Below are 13,375 nucleotides of genomic sequence, written 5' to 3'. Positions count from 1 at the left end.
TTTTTCTGTCCAAGAAAATTATTTACCTATGTTCCTAAATGTGACCCTAAAACATATTATATGAGAAAATGTTACCCAGTTCAAAAGAGAATTCTTCTAATGCACTTAAGTCTTACTTTAAAAAAAAGTAGGATAACCAAATATAAATTTTTAAAATACCAAATGATCAAATCTAAGTGCGGATGCCATTCATTCATTTATTCACTCTGTCCCTCATTTAACAAATATTTGATTGCCCACAGTGTGTTTGCACTGCTAGGTGCTGAGGATAACAATGGTTAGCAAGATACAGATGATCTCCATGTGCCTTCCTTACACAGTCTGCTGTCCCTGAAGACACAGAGAAGTAAGGTGCCATTGACAAGAAAGTATGATAAGTAATAAAGTATAGTGTATCATAAGAACATGTGGAGGGGCATCTCAACAAAGGTTGCTTTCCTGGGAGATGGCAAAGAAAGAATCTCAACAACTTGAGGAATTCGCCCAAACCTATAGGTATTGCAAGCTAAGCCTGGTGGCAACTGTGTGGCTTGGGTTCTTCACCCTGAGGGCTAATTAAAGCTCAATCTGGAGATTCCTTATAAGATTCCAGCAAAGAAGATTTAGGAGAGCCTATATGATAAATTACTATTCTTCTTGTGTTTATGCAAATAATCAGGCCAAATTGAAGCTGGTTTTAATGCAAATAAATTGGTCATAATTTGGCTTTTTGGTAAAAATGAGGATGATTTTAAGGGGAAAAACTGTTTCAATAGAATCTGTAATACATAGTTGTGAATATTAGAATCTAATTCAGTTAATTGTCTTCAAAATTTTGTCACCCGTAAACTGAACTGAATTACAAATTTTTTTGTTTTCTTAAATATTTGGCTATAACCCTCCAAACTAATGTTTCCTTTCTCTCCCATCCTTTGACTTGGAATTATTGAGAACTAAAAATTTTGTTTCTGAGCTTTGTACTTGCAAATTATAGCCAAAGGACTTGATATAACCTTGAAAAATAGCCACAACAGCTCATTCATAATCATTATGACTGATGCTGTGTAAACCATGCAGAATTTACATCACCAGAGATATTCAAATAAGATATGCAGATAAGGAGAATCTATCAGACTATCACTGCTTGCTTTCATTCTAGAAAAAAACAACAACTTTGAGACTTACATCTAAAAATCTCAACTGACAGCCTTACAGACTTAGAAACTGGTTTGTAATTTGCTTTGGTCATTAACCTTTGTCTTTTTCCTTCTGTTTTCAGAGGCATACCCTTATTAAATACCCGACTGCTTGTTTACACAACATAGGTCTCACTTTGGGAGCCCACCTGCATCACTGCCTTCTAAACTGAGACTCAACAATTTCACTGAACTGACTTAGTATCAGGATTACATGATTAAGTTAATGAAATATGGAGCAATCTACCAACTTTGATTCTGGATATAACAATTAGATATTAAGATGATGATGCTTTGGGGATTCTGGACCATCACTACTTTGGAAGAATCAGCTAACAGACTGTTCCAGTCTGGGATCCCATTCCCTTGTCTACCTTAGATCAGGCAGGAAGAGATTTCCATACCCTATATGTGCAGGGACTACAGCCCTTGTCAGCAGGAAGCAGTTACTGAAGACCAACCGACCTCCCTCAGCAACCCTAACAGATTTCAGGGATAGACCTCACTGAGAGGAAATGAGACAGGCTAATAAACCAGGACAAGCAGAATAGGGAAAATGAGAGAGTTAAATGGACAAGCAGCTTACATCCATCTGCTAAATCTTATCTTCCCTAATCAAGGACACTTAGTGCTAATGGTTTACACTTCTCTTCCCAACCAAATGTAAGATAACAGAAATCCAATTAGTGCCATTTGTGCCCATGATACCCAAGGAAAGATGAAGTCCCTGGGAATAAATCTCATTTTGGCACATCAGCATAAAGCTGATGAATACCCTATTGAGATCCTCCCCCAAGATCTCCCCTAAATTCTCAGCCTTTAAAACCCTCAAGGCAAAGGACCCAGCAGGTGCTCTCCCTCTCAAGAGCCTATGGGAACTTTCCCCTTCCCCCTCCTAATCACCCTCCCCACCACAAGGCTTGTTAACTGTGCCTTTCTCTGTCCAGAGCTCCAAGAGCCCTTCTGCCCCTGTAACTTGTTTCCTGAGCCTATGCAGCCCAGCTGGCTCACTTCTACTACCTCTGTAACTTTCTAAATAAACTATCTTTTATGTTGAAAAAAATAAAAATAAAAGAATGTATCTTGTGCCAGGCATATTAGGAACTTCATACCAATCATCTAATATGACATTCCACCATATTTTTACTGGGCATTATAATCCTACTAGTGGCCCAGTGCATGGATTTGTACATATTGAAATAAAATTAATTAGAAGATTCATGCAGTAATTACATTACTGCAAAAAATTACATGTCAAAATAGTATATATAATATCCTATATAATAAAGTGGTAATATGCAAATTGACCGTCACTCCAACACACAAGATGGCCGCCCCCATGTGGACACCAGATGGCCAACACAAGATGGCTGGCAGGGGAGGGCAGTTGTGGGTGATCAGGCCAGCAGGGGAGGGCAGTTAGGAGGGACCAGGCCTGAAAGGGAGGGCAGTGGAGGCGATCAGGCCTGCAGGGGTGGGCAGTTAGGGGTGACCAGGCTGGCAGAGAAGGGCAGTTGGGAGCGACCAGGCATGCAGGGAAGGACAGTTGTGGGGGACCCAGGACTGCAGGGGATGGCAGTTGGGGGAGACCAGGCCTGCAGGGGAGGGCAGTTGGGGGGGACCACACCAGCAGGGGAGGGCAGTTAGGAGTGACCAGGCTGTCAGGGGAGGGGAGTTAGGGGCAATTGGGCCGGCAGGGGAGCAGTTAGGCATTGATCAGGCTGGCAGGGGAGTGGTTAGGGGGTGATCAGGCTGGCAGGCAGAAGCAATTAGGGGCAATCAGGCAGGCAGGCAGGCAGGCAGGCGAGTGGTTGGGAGCCAGCAGTCCTGGATTGTGAGAGGGCAGTCAGACATCCCTTGAGGGGTCCCAGATTGGAGAGGGTGCAGGCTGGGCTGAGGGACAACCCCCTGTCCCCCATACACGAATTTCATGCATCGGGCCTCTAGTAGTATTATAAAATTAAAACACGTGTGTGATTGGCACCAGTGAGAGCTTTATACATACCGCACAGTCACTGTTTATTATTAAATTGCCAGTGGGCGTCATATGTCCCAGCCGGTCAGTCGGACGGTAGATGAATAAATCGTGATGTGGTTCACGTTGAATGTCAACAAAAACAACCAAATTCATGATCGACAATGAAAGATCAAAACACACACGTGACTGGCATCAGTGAGAGCTTTATATGTATTGTGCATGCGCGAGTCAACGTTTATTTTTAAATTGCCAGTGCGTGTCATTTGTACCAGCAGGTCGGTCAGTTGGTCACTTAGCCTTTTATATATATAGATAGACTAGAGGCCCGATGCATGAAATTCATGCAAGGGGTTCAGCACTCGAAGCCTCAGCGGTTGCCCTCGGCCGTTGCAGCAACGGCAGTTGCCTCGGCCATCGCAGCCCGGCTTCATTCGGAAGGTCATTTGGCTGTCCAGTCTAATTAGCATATTACACTTTTATTATTATAGATAATATTCAGTAAGGTTAAGTAACTTGCTCAAGGATACATAGCCAGGAGGGGTAGAACTGTAATTTGAACTCATGTCTGTCTTATTCTAAAGATCATATTTACCCTACTACACCATAATAGCTCCCTTCAACTGAACATACTTTGGAGTATAAAACTCAAATTTAGTAAAAAATAATTATGATTAGCAAAGGGGTTTTTTGAAGATACTTAAAGCTCCCTAGCTTTAAAAAACTACCATATAGTTATACACTGGCAAAGTTTAAAAAAATTCTGAGAGACAGGCAGAAAAACACATGGGAAGGGAGAGTGGTGAGGCAAGGGAAGAATCAATAGTTCCTACAATTGATTTTTTGTGAAGGAAATATGATTGCTGTTTATTAAAAATGGAGTCATGGTAACATCTCAGAGCACATGTAATTATATTTGATGACTAAAAAATATGTTGTTTTTTTGCCCCTAGCAAAGAATAGCAATTTATTATCCCCAATTCAATAGTAAAACATGTACTTAAAAATACAAGGTTAGAATGCATCTGAGATTCCCTTTGATGTATTAAACAATTCTTTTAAACTCAAACATGAATAAGAGAAAAATCTATTTCTGAAAGAAAAAAATAATGAAACTAATCTAATACATGGTTATAAATTTCTAGCATACTGGCTTTTGCTATCTAAAAAGGTATTTAGTGCACTGAACCAAACTTTCCTTTCCTAGAAATAAGACACTTTTTATAAACTATGTAATCATAGCTATTCTGATATTAAACTAGAAGTACAGAATTTCTCTCAAAGAAAAGTCTATTACAAACCAAGTAACTCCTTTGTTGCAACAAGTGAGTAATTCTGAATATATTTAACTTCCAGCTTTTGAGATAAGATTTAAAGGTATAAGTGTTATTTTGTTATGCATCACTCAATTTTGATGGGTAATTATTGTTTACCTTACTGCTTAGAGTTTCAGATGTTAATCTAATGAAAAGAATTTACTGGTAACTAGCTTTTTAACTTTGCAATGATGAAAAGCCTGTATTAATTTAACCTACAGATTTCATTTGTTCTGAACAGGAAAAACAATATAAATCACTTTTAAAATCATTAAATCCTGACTTAAATTAATAAAGTCATAATTAGGGTATTATGCTGTGTTTGTTATGGAAGTGGCAGGGCGAGCTGCTTTAATTACTGTCTGTAATAAAAGGAGCAGAGAGCGTACTGCGCCCCAATCAGTGCTGTCAGCCACGACTGAGCTGGGCTGCAAGCTCATCAAGGGAGCGGGCAGCAGGCCCTTAGGAAGGGCCATCGTGTCTGCTGAGGCCACACACTGACAGCAGGGAGGAAAACAGACTCTTACAATCCAAGGTATCAGGCCCAATTACTCAAAATTTTAATGACACTTTAATACACGATAATGTTGTTGATAATGGGAGATCTTAAAAAGCACTAGCACTTAAATATCTTATGACCGTCTTCCTTCACAGCCTCTGACTCTAATATTTGGATCATAATCTTTTTAATATAACATTATTTAGAAAAATCAATTGTCTTAGTTACATAATGGCAAAGTCTTGAAGGATTTAATTTTAGCCCTCAGTAAAACTGCTACGAAAGGTAATTAAGTGTTTCATACCTACTGCCTGATCACTTAACTCAGCCTTCCAAGGTTATACCAATTTTTGAAATGTAGCCCCAAGATTTGTTCAAGTTCAAAATGAAAATGAAGCATTGTAAGTAGTAGAATAATGTGAACTAGTATTCTAAATTAATTTTACAGGATACAATATCTGTTCAGGAAAAAATACACACTCATTTTCTCATTCTATGAGTTAAAGGGAAATGTTAGCCTGGAGGAAAATGCCATAAAACATTTTTTGAAGAAAATAATTTACCCTCTTCCTTTGGTTTTGGAGTTCCTCTTGTCCTTCCCTTTGTTTTCTACTTCTGACTCACTTCCGCTCTCACTCTCACTGGAGTCCTCGCTGCTGTCTTCACTGTCTCCTTCCTCCCCTTGTTCTCCACTTCCACTGTCAGATTCACTCTCTGAGAAAACAACACAACAAAACAGGCGCTCTTTGATTTATAGCCATTTACTTATACATAAGGGCACAAGTAAGTGTCAATATTCATCACAAATGAAACCAGATGTTGAACTTCAGTTTACTGGCCCCACTTGTTCACACTGTTTCCACACCCATCATTCGGACTTCTGGAACCCTGCAGCAAGGTGAGTGTGGAGGGACTCCGGACACAGGAGGCTCTGATAATGACTGGGAAAGCAAGCCAAGATGAACCAAGTAAGAACACTAAATCTGAGAATCTCGCTTCTCAAACCTGTAAGTTTCTAGCTGTGGCAAAAAAAATTTTAGAGAAAATAGAGATAAAAAAATAATTTTAAATTCTTTTATTGATAATAGTAAATTTTATTTAGAGGAGAAAAAGGTAACAAACAGTTGAATTTCCTAAGAACAAATTTTGAGAGGGAAATGAATTATTCAAATCATCTCAAAACATTTCTAATTTCAAATGCAACAAGCAAAATTACTAATTTAAAGTTATTACTTACTTTAGTTAGTATAGGAGTTTTCCACAGGTCAAAGAGATGAAGAATTTTCCTTTTAATTTTTTAATGTATAAATTATGGTATATAGGACTCTTTGTAGAAGTGCTGTATATAGTATATTTATGTGTATTTTATTTTTATTTTTATTTTTTTGGTTAATCCTCACCTGAGGATATTTTCTCCATTGATTTTAGAGAGAGTAGAAAGGAGAGAGGGAGAAGGAGAGGGAGAGAAAGAGGGGGAAGGAGAGGGAGAGGGGGAGGAGAAGGGAGAGGGAGAGGGAGAGAGGGAAAGCGAGGAAGAGGGAGAGGGGGGAGGGGAGGGGAAGGGGAAGGGGTAGGGAGAAAGAAACACAGATGTGAGAAAGTCACCTGAAACTAATATAATACTGTATGTCAACTACAATTGAGAAATAAAAAATGATTTTTTAAAAAGGCATCTAACTCCATCTCTTCATTGATCAGATATAGAGAAAGGTAAGTACCTTGTTGAATTTGCAAAGCTAAAACCCAGGATTCTGATTTAGCATTCTTTTAATTGTATATGGTGGTTCTCAATCTTTTAACTCTTCGTTTCTTTATAATACACAAGGGATTTATTAATTTTAGCTTTATCTCTATATAGGCTCATGTAGAAATAAGAGTATAAAATGGATGAAGAACAGATTGCTCAATATTTAAATAAACTTTACATTTTTATAAAAGAAAGTTACTTTTAAAGGTACCATTAAAGACTTATCAAATGCAAAATCATGATTTTCAATGCACCAATGAATATAACAGGTAGTGTGGGTTAGAATTCAGAAAAGCTTGAGTTCCTTTTTCAACTCTATCATTTATTAGCTATGTGTCTAAGAGGTAATGTCAAATAAGAAGGGACTGGAGCCCTGGCTGGTGTTGCTAAGTGGTTAGAGTGTCATCCCATGCACCAAAGAGTCTTGGATTCAATTCCTGGTCAGGGGACATAATCAGGTTGCAGGTTCGATCCACAGTTGAGGCTCATGAATGAGGCAACTGATCGATGTTTCTCTCTCTTTCTCCCTAAAAAAAAATAATTAATTAAAAAAAAAAAAAAAGAAGGGCCCTAGGTGTTTTGGCTCAGTGGATAGAGCATCAGCCTGAGGACTGAAGGGTCCCAGGTTGGGTTCTGGTCAATGGCACGTGGCTCAGTTGCAGGCTTGATCCCAGTTGGGGCATGTACGGGAGACAACCAATCAATGTGTCTCTCTCACACCGATGTTTCTCTCTCTGTGTCTCCATGTTCCCCTCCCTTCCACTCTGTCTAAAAATCAATGGAAAAAATATCCTCAGGTGAGGATTAACAATAAAAAAAAGGGGGGGGATTGGAAATTACTTTGAAAACTAAATATGTAAATGAAAGGAATTATTGGAATAGCATAAACCTTTTTTAAACTCACTTGTCGAATTTTATGTACTAGGCCTTATTGTTTTGTTGGAGGCATGTCATGTAAGCTACAGTGAATAATGTTATTTTAATAAATTATAAAGCCCACCACTGTCACTGCTGCTATCGGAAGAATCCTCTTCCTCCTCAGATTCAGAATAAAATTTCTTAGCAGGTTTCTCTTTCTTTGCTTTTCCTGATGGAGTCCATTCTTTTGCCTGTTTAAAAAGACAAAAAAGTAGAAATGTAAATATAAAGAAATTCTCATTGATGGATTCAGTCTTCTGGCTAACTTAATCATTCAGATCATTCAATCACTGTGAACCCAGAAGAAAGTTTAAGGCCTCAACAGAGAAGGCAACTGTGACAAGTCCTGGCATTAAGGCTGACTCCCCTTTACTCCTGAATAGAAGAACACAAAGTCTCAGGGCCCATTTTATGTTAAATCAACAACTTAATTTTACACACAATTTTAAAGACTTCTGCATTTGTTGGTCTACAGAAGATTTAAAATAAAGTCTAGAAGAGATTAGGGCAATTAGAGGTAGATGCAATAATAGCAATAAAAAATACAAGTTCACAACTTGATAATGAGGTAAGAGAAAAACAATGAAAATATTTAGGGTGGGCAATAAATAGCCCTAACCTTCTCAACAGCCTAAACCTGGAGTAATCCTTGACTTCTCTCTTTCTCTCATTTCCTAAATGTATAATCCATCAAGAAAGCCTTTAGCCACCTTGTTCCTTTACCACCTTGGCCAGAGGCATCTCTCTGTCCTGGATTACTACAACAGCCTCCTAACTGGCTATCACACTTCCATTCCCTCCCCTAACCACCACTCCGGGTTTGCTAACCCTCTAACCCCCACTCCGAATTTGCTCAACACAGCAGCTAGGATAATTCTATTAAAATCTAAGTTGGACTATTATTATTAACTATATTCCCTATACTGTACTTTACATCCTCGTGACTATTTTTTTTAACTACCAATTTGTACTTCTTAATCCATTCACATTTTAATAACTATGTATGGTACCAAGTGGGTACTAGAATTACTGGGGGATCATGTCTTAAAATTATATCATTGTCTTACCACTACGCTGAACACCTGAAACTAATATAAAAGAATACTGAATGTCAACTATAATTAAAAATAAAATAAAATAAACATAAAACCTAGTCCAATCAAGTCCGTCTGGCTTGAAACCCTGCAACAGCTCCCCATTTCACTCAAAGAAAAAGCCCAAGTATTTAGGACAGTCTGCATGGCCCTATATGCCCATGCCAGTCCCCTTGCCTACCTGACCTCCTTCTGCTGTTCTTCCTCCTTCCCATTCTGTTACAGCCACTCCTGACTGTTCTTTCAAACACCCAGGCAAGCGTCCACCTTAGGAACTTTCCCCCTGCTGTTCCCGCTTCCAACTCCCCCAGGTGTCACCTCAGGGAGGACCACTCTACTTAAAATTCCAACCTCCCATGCTTTGCTCTAATATTTTTCCTCCATGACAGCATTTATTACTTTCTAACATACTAAATATATTATTTATATACTTACTTTTATTGTCACATTAGTTATTAATTGTCTGAATAGCCCTTTAAAGACTTTAATACAGTGTATTATAGTAAAATAAACTAGTTTCAGAATTGTGACCTTGATTCATCAAGAAAAAAATTAAATCATGTTTCAAATACTCTTTTAAAGGGCAGGGAAAATGTGTATTTTTTAAAAGGTCAAAATGGTTAAGGCTCATTTATTTATCACACTTTTAACTGAGTTTCTACTATGTGCCAGTTTGCTAAAGTATACATCCCATTGTAAAGTACTTTACGGCACACCAGAGGTTCTTATTCAACAACACTGGATGCACGTTAGAATCACATGAGAACATTTTTTTAATACTTAAAGAAACAATAAAAATACGGATACTAAAAAAACTAATGCCTGGGATTCACCTCCTAAAAGCCATATTTAATTGGTCTGGTGCAAGTCTGACATGGGTTTGTTTGCTTAAAGATCTCTGTTTAAAATCACTGATCTTAAAGAGCTTAAGGGTTTAAGGTATGCTGCATAAAATGATAAGTAAGCCAGAACATTCTATATAATAAAAGCCTAATATGCTAAGTGTCTGACCATTCATTTGACCATTCAATCAGTCGCTATGACGTGCACTGACCACCAGGGAGCAGATGCTCCGACCAGTAGGTTAGCTTGCTGCTGAGGTCTGGACGATCGGGACTGGGCAAGACGGGCCAGACATGCCCTGGAGCCCTCCTGCGGTCCCTCCCCAGCCAGCCAACCTCCCGGGGTCCCTCCTCGGCCCCAAAACTAGCTCTCTGTCATCCCCTGAGGGATCCCGGATTGCAAGAGGGCACAGGCCAGGCTGAGGGATCCCACCGGTGCACGAATCTGTGCACCGGGACTCTAGTTACTATATATGGACAATAGAAAAATGAGTAAAAATTACTCAAAAATCTCTATATATAAAAGGCTAATATGCTAAGTGTCTTTCCGGGTAATGACATTGCATAGTAACGCCTGGCTTCCTCTCCCTAGCAATGACTAGCCTCAGCCCAGGAACACGACTTGCTTTATAGTCAGATGCAAGCATTTCACACGTTAACCCAGGCGTCCTCAAACTATGGCCCGCGGGCCACATGCGGGTGTTTTTGCCGTTTTGTTTTTTTACTTCAAAATAAGGTATGTGCAGTGTGCATAGGAATTTGTTCATAGTTTTTTTTAAACCATAGTCTGGCCCTCCAACGGTCTGAGGGACAGTGAACTGGCCCCCTGTTTAAAAAGTTTGAGGACCCCTGCTTTAACCAAATGTCTGTGAAGCATTTTCCCGTGCCTCATCTCATTTGATCCTCACAGAAGTCCTGAAGTAGGTAGATCGGAGACTTGGTGGAATCCTATTTTCTTTTCATTAGCTGGAAAATGGAGATTTAGAAAACTTAGAAACTTGACCTGACTGAAAAGAAGTAAGAAATGGTGGACCTTGAAAATGACTTCAAGTTTTCTCACTACGCAGAATATAATCAAACACTGCTGTGGTTAAATATTTTAGCCTTTGTTCTCCCTGCATGATCTACAATAATAATCTATTTTGTGTTGATATTTACTGCTGTGTTGCTGACAATTACCTGAAAGAGAAGTTGGGGCGCTTCACTGGGCTGGAAAAAGTTCAGCTACATCAGAAAGCAGGTCTAATTAAGCAAGTTTATTCTATATATATAAAAGGCTAAGTTGACTCGCGCACACGCGATACATATAAAGCTCTCGCTGGCACCCATCGCACCCATGTGTTTTCATCTGTCATTGTAGATTATGAATTTGGTTGATACTTCTATTATAGAGCAAGGGCGAATAGCAATATTAAAATGTTTCTTCTAATTAATTTCCTTTCAATGTGCATGAATTCATGCACCGGGCCACTAGTACTTGAATTAGATACTTATGTAATATCAGCAATATTGCTTTCTTTTTATATAATTAAAATACTCTGTACTCCAAATATGAATATAGTATTCTATGAACAAAGTTTTCCTATGTTTAGTAAACCCAAAAGTCCATATTTTTCTTAAATCCAATCATTTTATGAAGTTTAGTAAAAAGTATACCAGACCAATTTATGGGGGTTGGGGAGTGAGTGGAAATTACTTAATTAGACTATGGCTTTCAAGGTAAGACTAAATTGATAAATAAGGGAAATTAGGCTTCTATGCTCAAAGGACAAATTACCTTGGCACAGCTATCAACTCAATATTCATGGTGTTTTAAATAATAAAAATATTTTAATTTTTGTGATGATCTTTTATGACTATGAGAATCATATCATTCTAAGCAAAAGAAACTATAAGGGGAAAAGATAAGAGGAAAGAATAGCAAGACATTAATTTTAAAGTTCCTATGAGGGATAAAATATTGATAATAGATGGGTTTATAAAGCAAAATACCTTTGATATGCAAAGGACAGTCTTTCTGTAATTGAAGGGAAAAGGATATTCTAGAACTAAACAAAAAAAAATTCTAATGGACTTCAAAACTTACTGTTATCATAATATAAACAGACATTATATTTGATATCCTAGAAATGGTAGTATGCAATTCAAAGTGACTTCTAATGTAAACCTGACTAGGTTCCCTCTTGTTTTGATTAAAATATTAGAGTATCTAAACCTAGGCCATTTTTCTTACTAAGTTATCACAGTGACCCTGTAAGATCAATTTACAGTGAAAGTAGGATAACACTGTATTATGTGTATGAAATATATTGATGCGACTTAGGAGGGGTGTGAGGTAGAGTGAGAAGCAAGAAAGACTTTCTGCATTGTTACAACTGCATTTGATATTTTTATATTTGTGTCTTTTATAGCATAATTTTAAGTCAATACGTCCAGAGACCCATAGATTGAAACTGTTTTCTGCATGGCATCAATGGATAGCAACAGTTTTTTTCAACCAGATTACAGCAGTTATAATTATTCTCCATAAATAAGTTACCAACTATTAATTTACAGAATGTAGTCAGCCAATTAAAAAATAATAATTTTGTTGCTGTTGAACTGGGCAGGTGAAATGAACACAAGAAAATAGGTTATTGAAGTACTGTCCTGTAAGAAGAGCACATGAAAATGGAATAAGACAGCCAACCAACCAATCTATCAGCCAAAATAAGGGTACTGCTGAGACCAAATTAAACTGCATAAAATTGTTATCAATTTCTGAGAAGATAAATTTATTTATTTATTTACGTATTTATTTATTTATTTATTTATTTATGGAATGGGGCAGCAAGGAGGAGAAGTGGGTAGAAGCAAGGAAAGGATAAAAGAATGGCTTTACTTGCATGTACCCAATAATAAAAAAGGATGAAACCATAAAAACAATAAGCAGGCATAATATAAAATTAGGAAAGAGAGTAAGTATACCTATGGAAATAATCATAACAAAGAATATTCTCTTTGTATTCTAGCATCTGACCAAAAATTGCACTAAGAAGCCAATCTTTTTGAAGAGTTCTTAAAAGAGTATGTAGATTTGAATGAAAATCAGCAAATTTAATTGCAAGGAGGAATAGACATGCAATTAGTTTTAATAACTTTTACATTTTAAAAAATCATCTCTAAATAAAGTTAATTTGTCACAACATGAAAATGATGGTGCTCTAAGTACTAAGAATAGTACAGATTTGCAAACAAGCTCAAGCCGCCTCTCTTCATGTTACATAACACTAAAATGCAGTGAAGAGCATGAACAAAGGACTGACAAATCTGGGTTAGAATCTCAATTCCATCACTTCCTAGCTATGTGAACGTGGGCAATTTATTTAGGCTCTCTGAACCTCAGTTTTCTCATCTGCAAAATGGGTACAACAACAACAAACACTTGTAATCATTATGAGGTTTAAGCAAGATAATGTTTGCAAACATTATCAAAGTACACTGCCAGGGTTTGCCAAATGGAGCCATTATCAGTTATTATTGCTTCTGGCCATGCTCCAAAGCCAGAATAAGGTCTGAAGAGTTAAGAGAAATGTATTTCTTAAAAGGATCAAATTACATGGCTATGCACATTATATAAATTCTATTTAAAGTAATAAAGATTTTCTTCTACTGTATATAAGTTAATAGGCAAGAAGGTTAACTGAATTTCTCACAGGAATTAGTGGTAAAGAACTCTGGTTATCTGAATCCTTGTTCAATATAACTTTTTTACCGAAAAAAGCATCCAGAATGAAATACCTAATTGTTCATTTTTATTAATTCTACTT

General features: G+C 37.6%; 1 protein-coding gene across 4 annotated transcripts in view; it reads right to left on the bottom strand.

Annotated features, from left to right (window-relative positions):
• AP3B1 (adaptor related protein complex 3 subunit beta 1) overlaps window positions 1-13,375 on the bottom strand; it is a 186,939-nt gene that overhangs the window by 80,749 nt on the left and 92,815 nt on the right. For all 4 annotated transcript variants that reach the window (XM_054715136.1, XM_028139688.2, XM_008161965.3 and 1 more), the window contains exons 18-19: window positions 7,713-7,821; window positions 5,529-5,679 (exon numbers count right to left, since the gene is read on the bottom strand). In XM_054715136.1, the coding sequence (XP_054571111.1) occupies window positions 5,529-5,679; window positions 7,713-7,821 (260 nt within the window). The remainder of the gene's footprint in view (window positions 1-5,528; window positions 5,680-7,712; window positions 7,822-13,375) is intronic.

Source organism: Eptesicus fuscus, chromosome 4 (assembly GCF_027574615.1).
Source record: "Eptesicus fuscus isolate TK198812 chromosome 4, DD_ASM_mEF_20220401, whole genome shotgun sequence".
NCBI lineage: Eukaryota > Metazoa > Chordata > Mammalia > Chiroptera > Vespertilionidae > Eptesicus > Eptesicus fuscus.
Note: the sequence above shows the minus strand (reverse complement) of the source record. Positions and strands in the feature narration are given on the sequence as shown.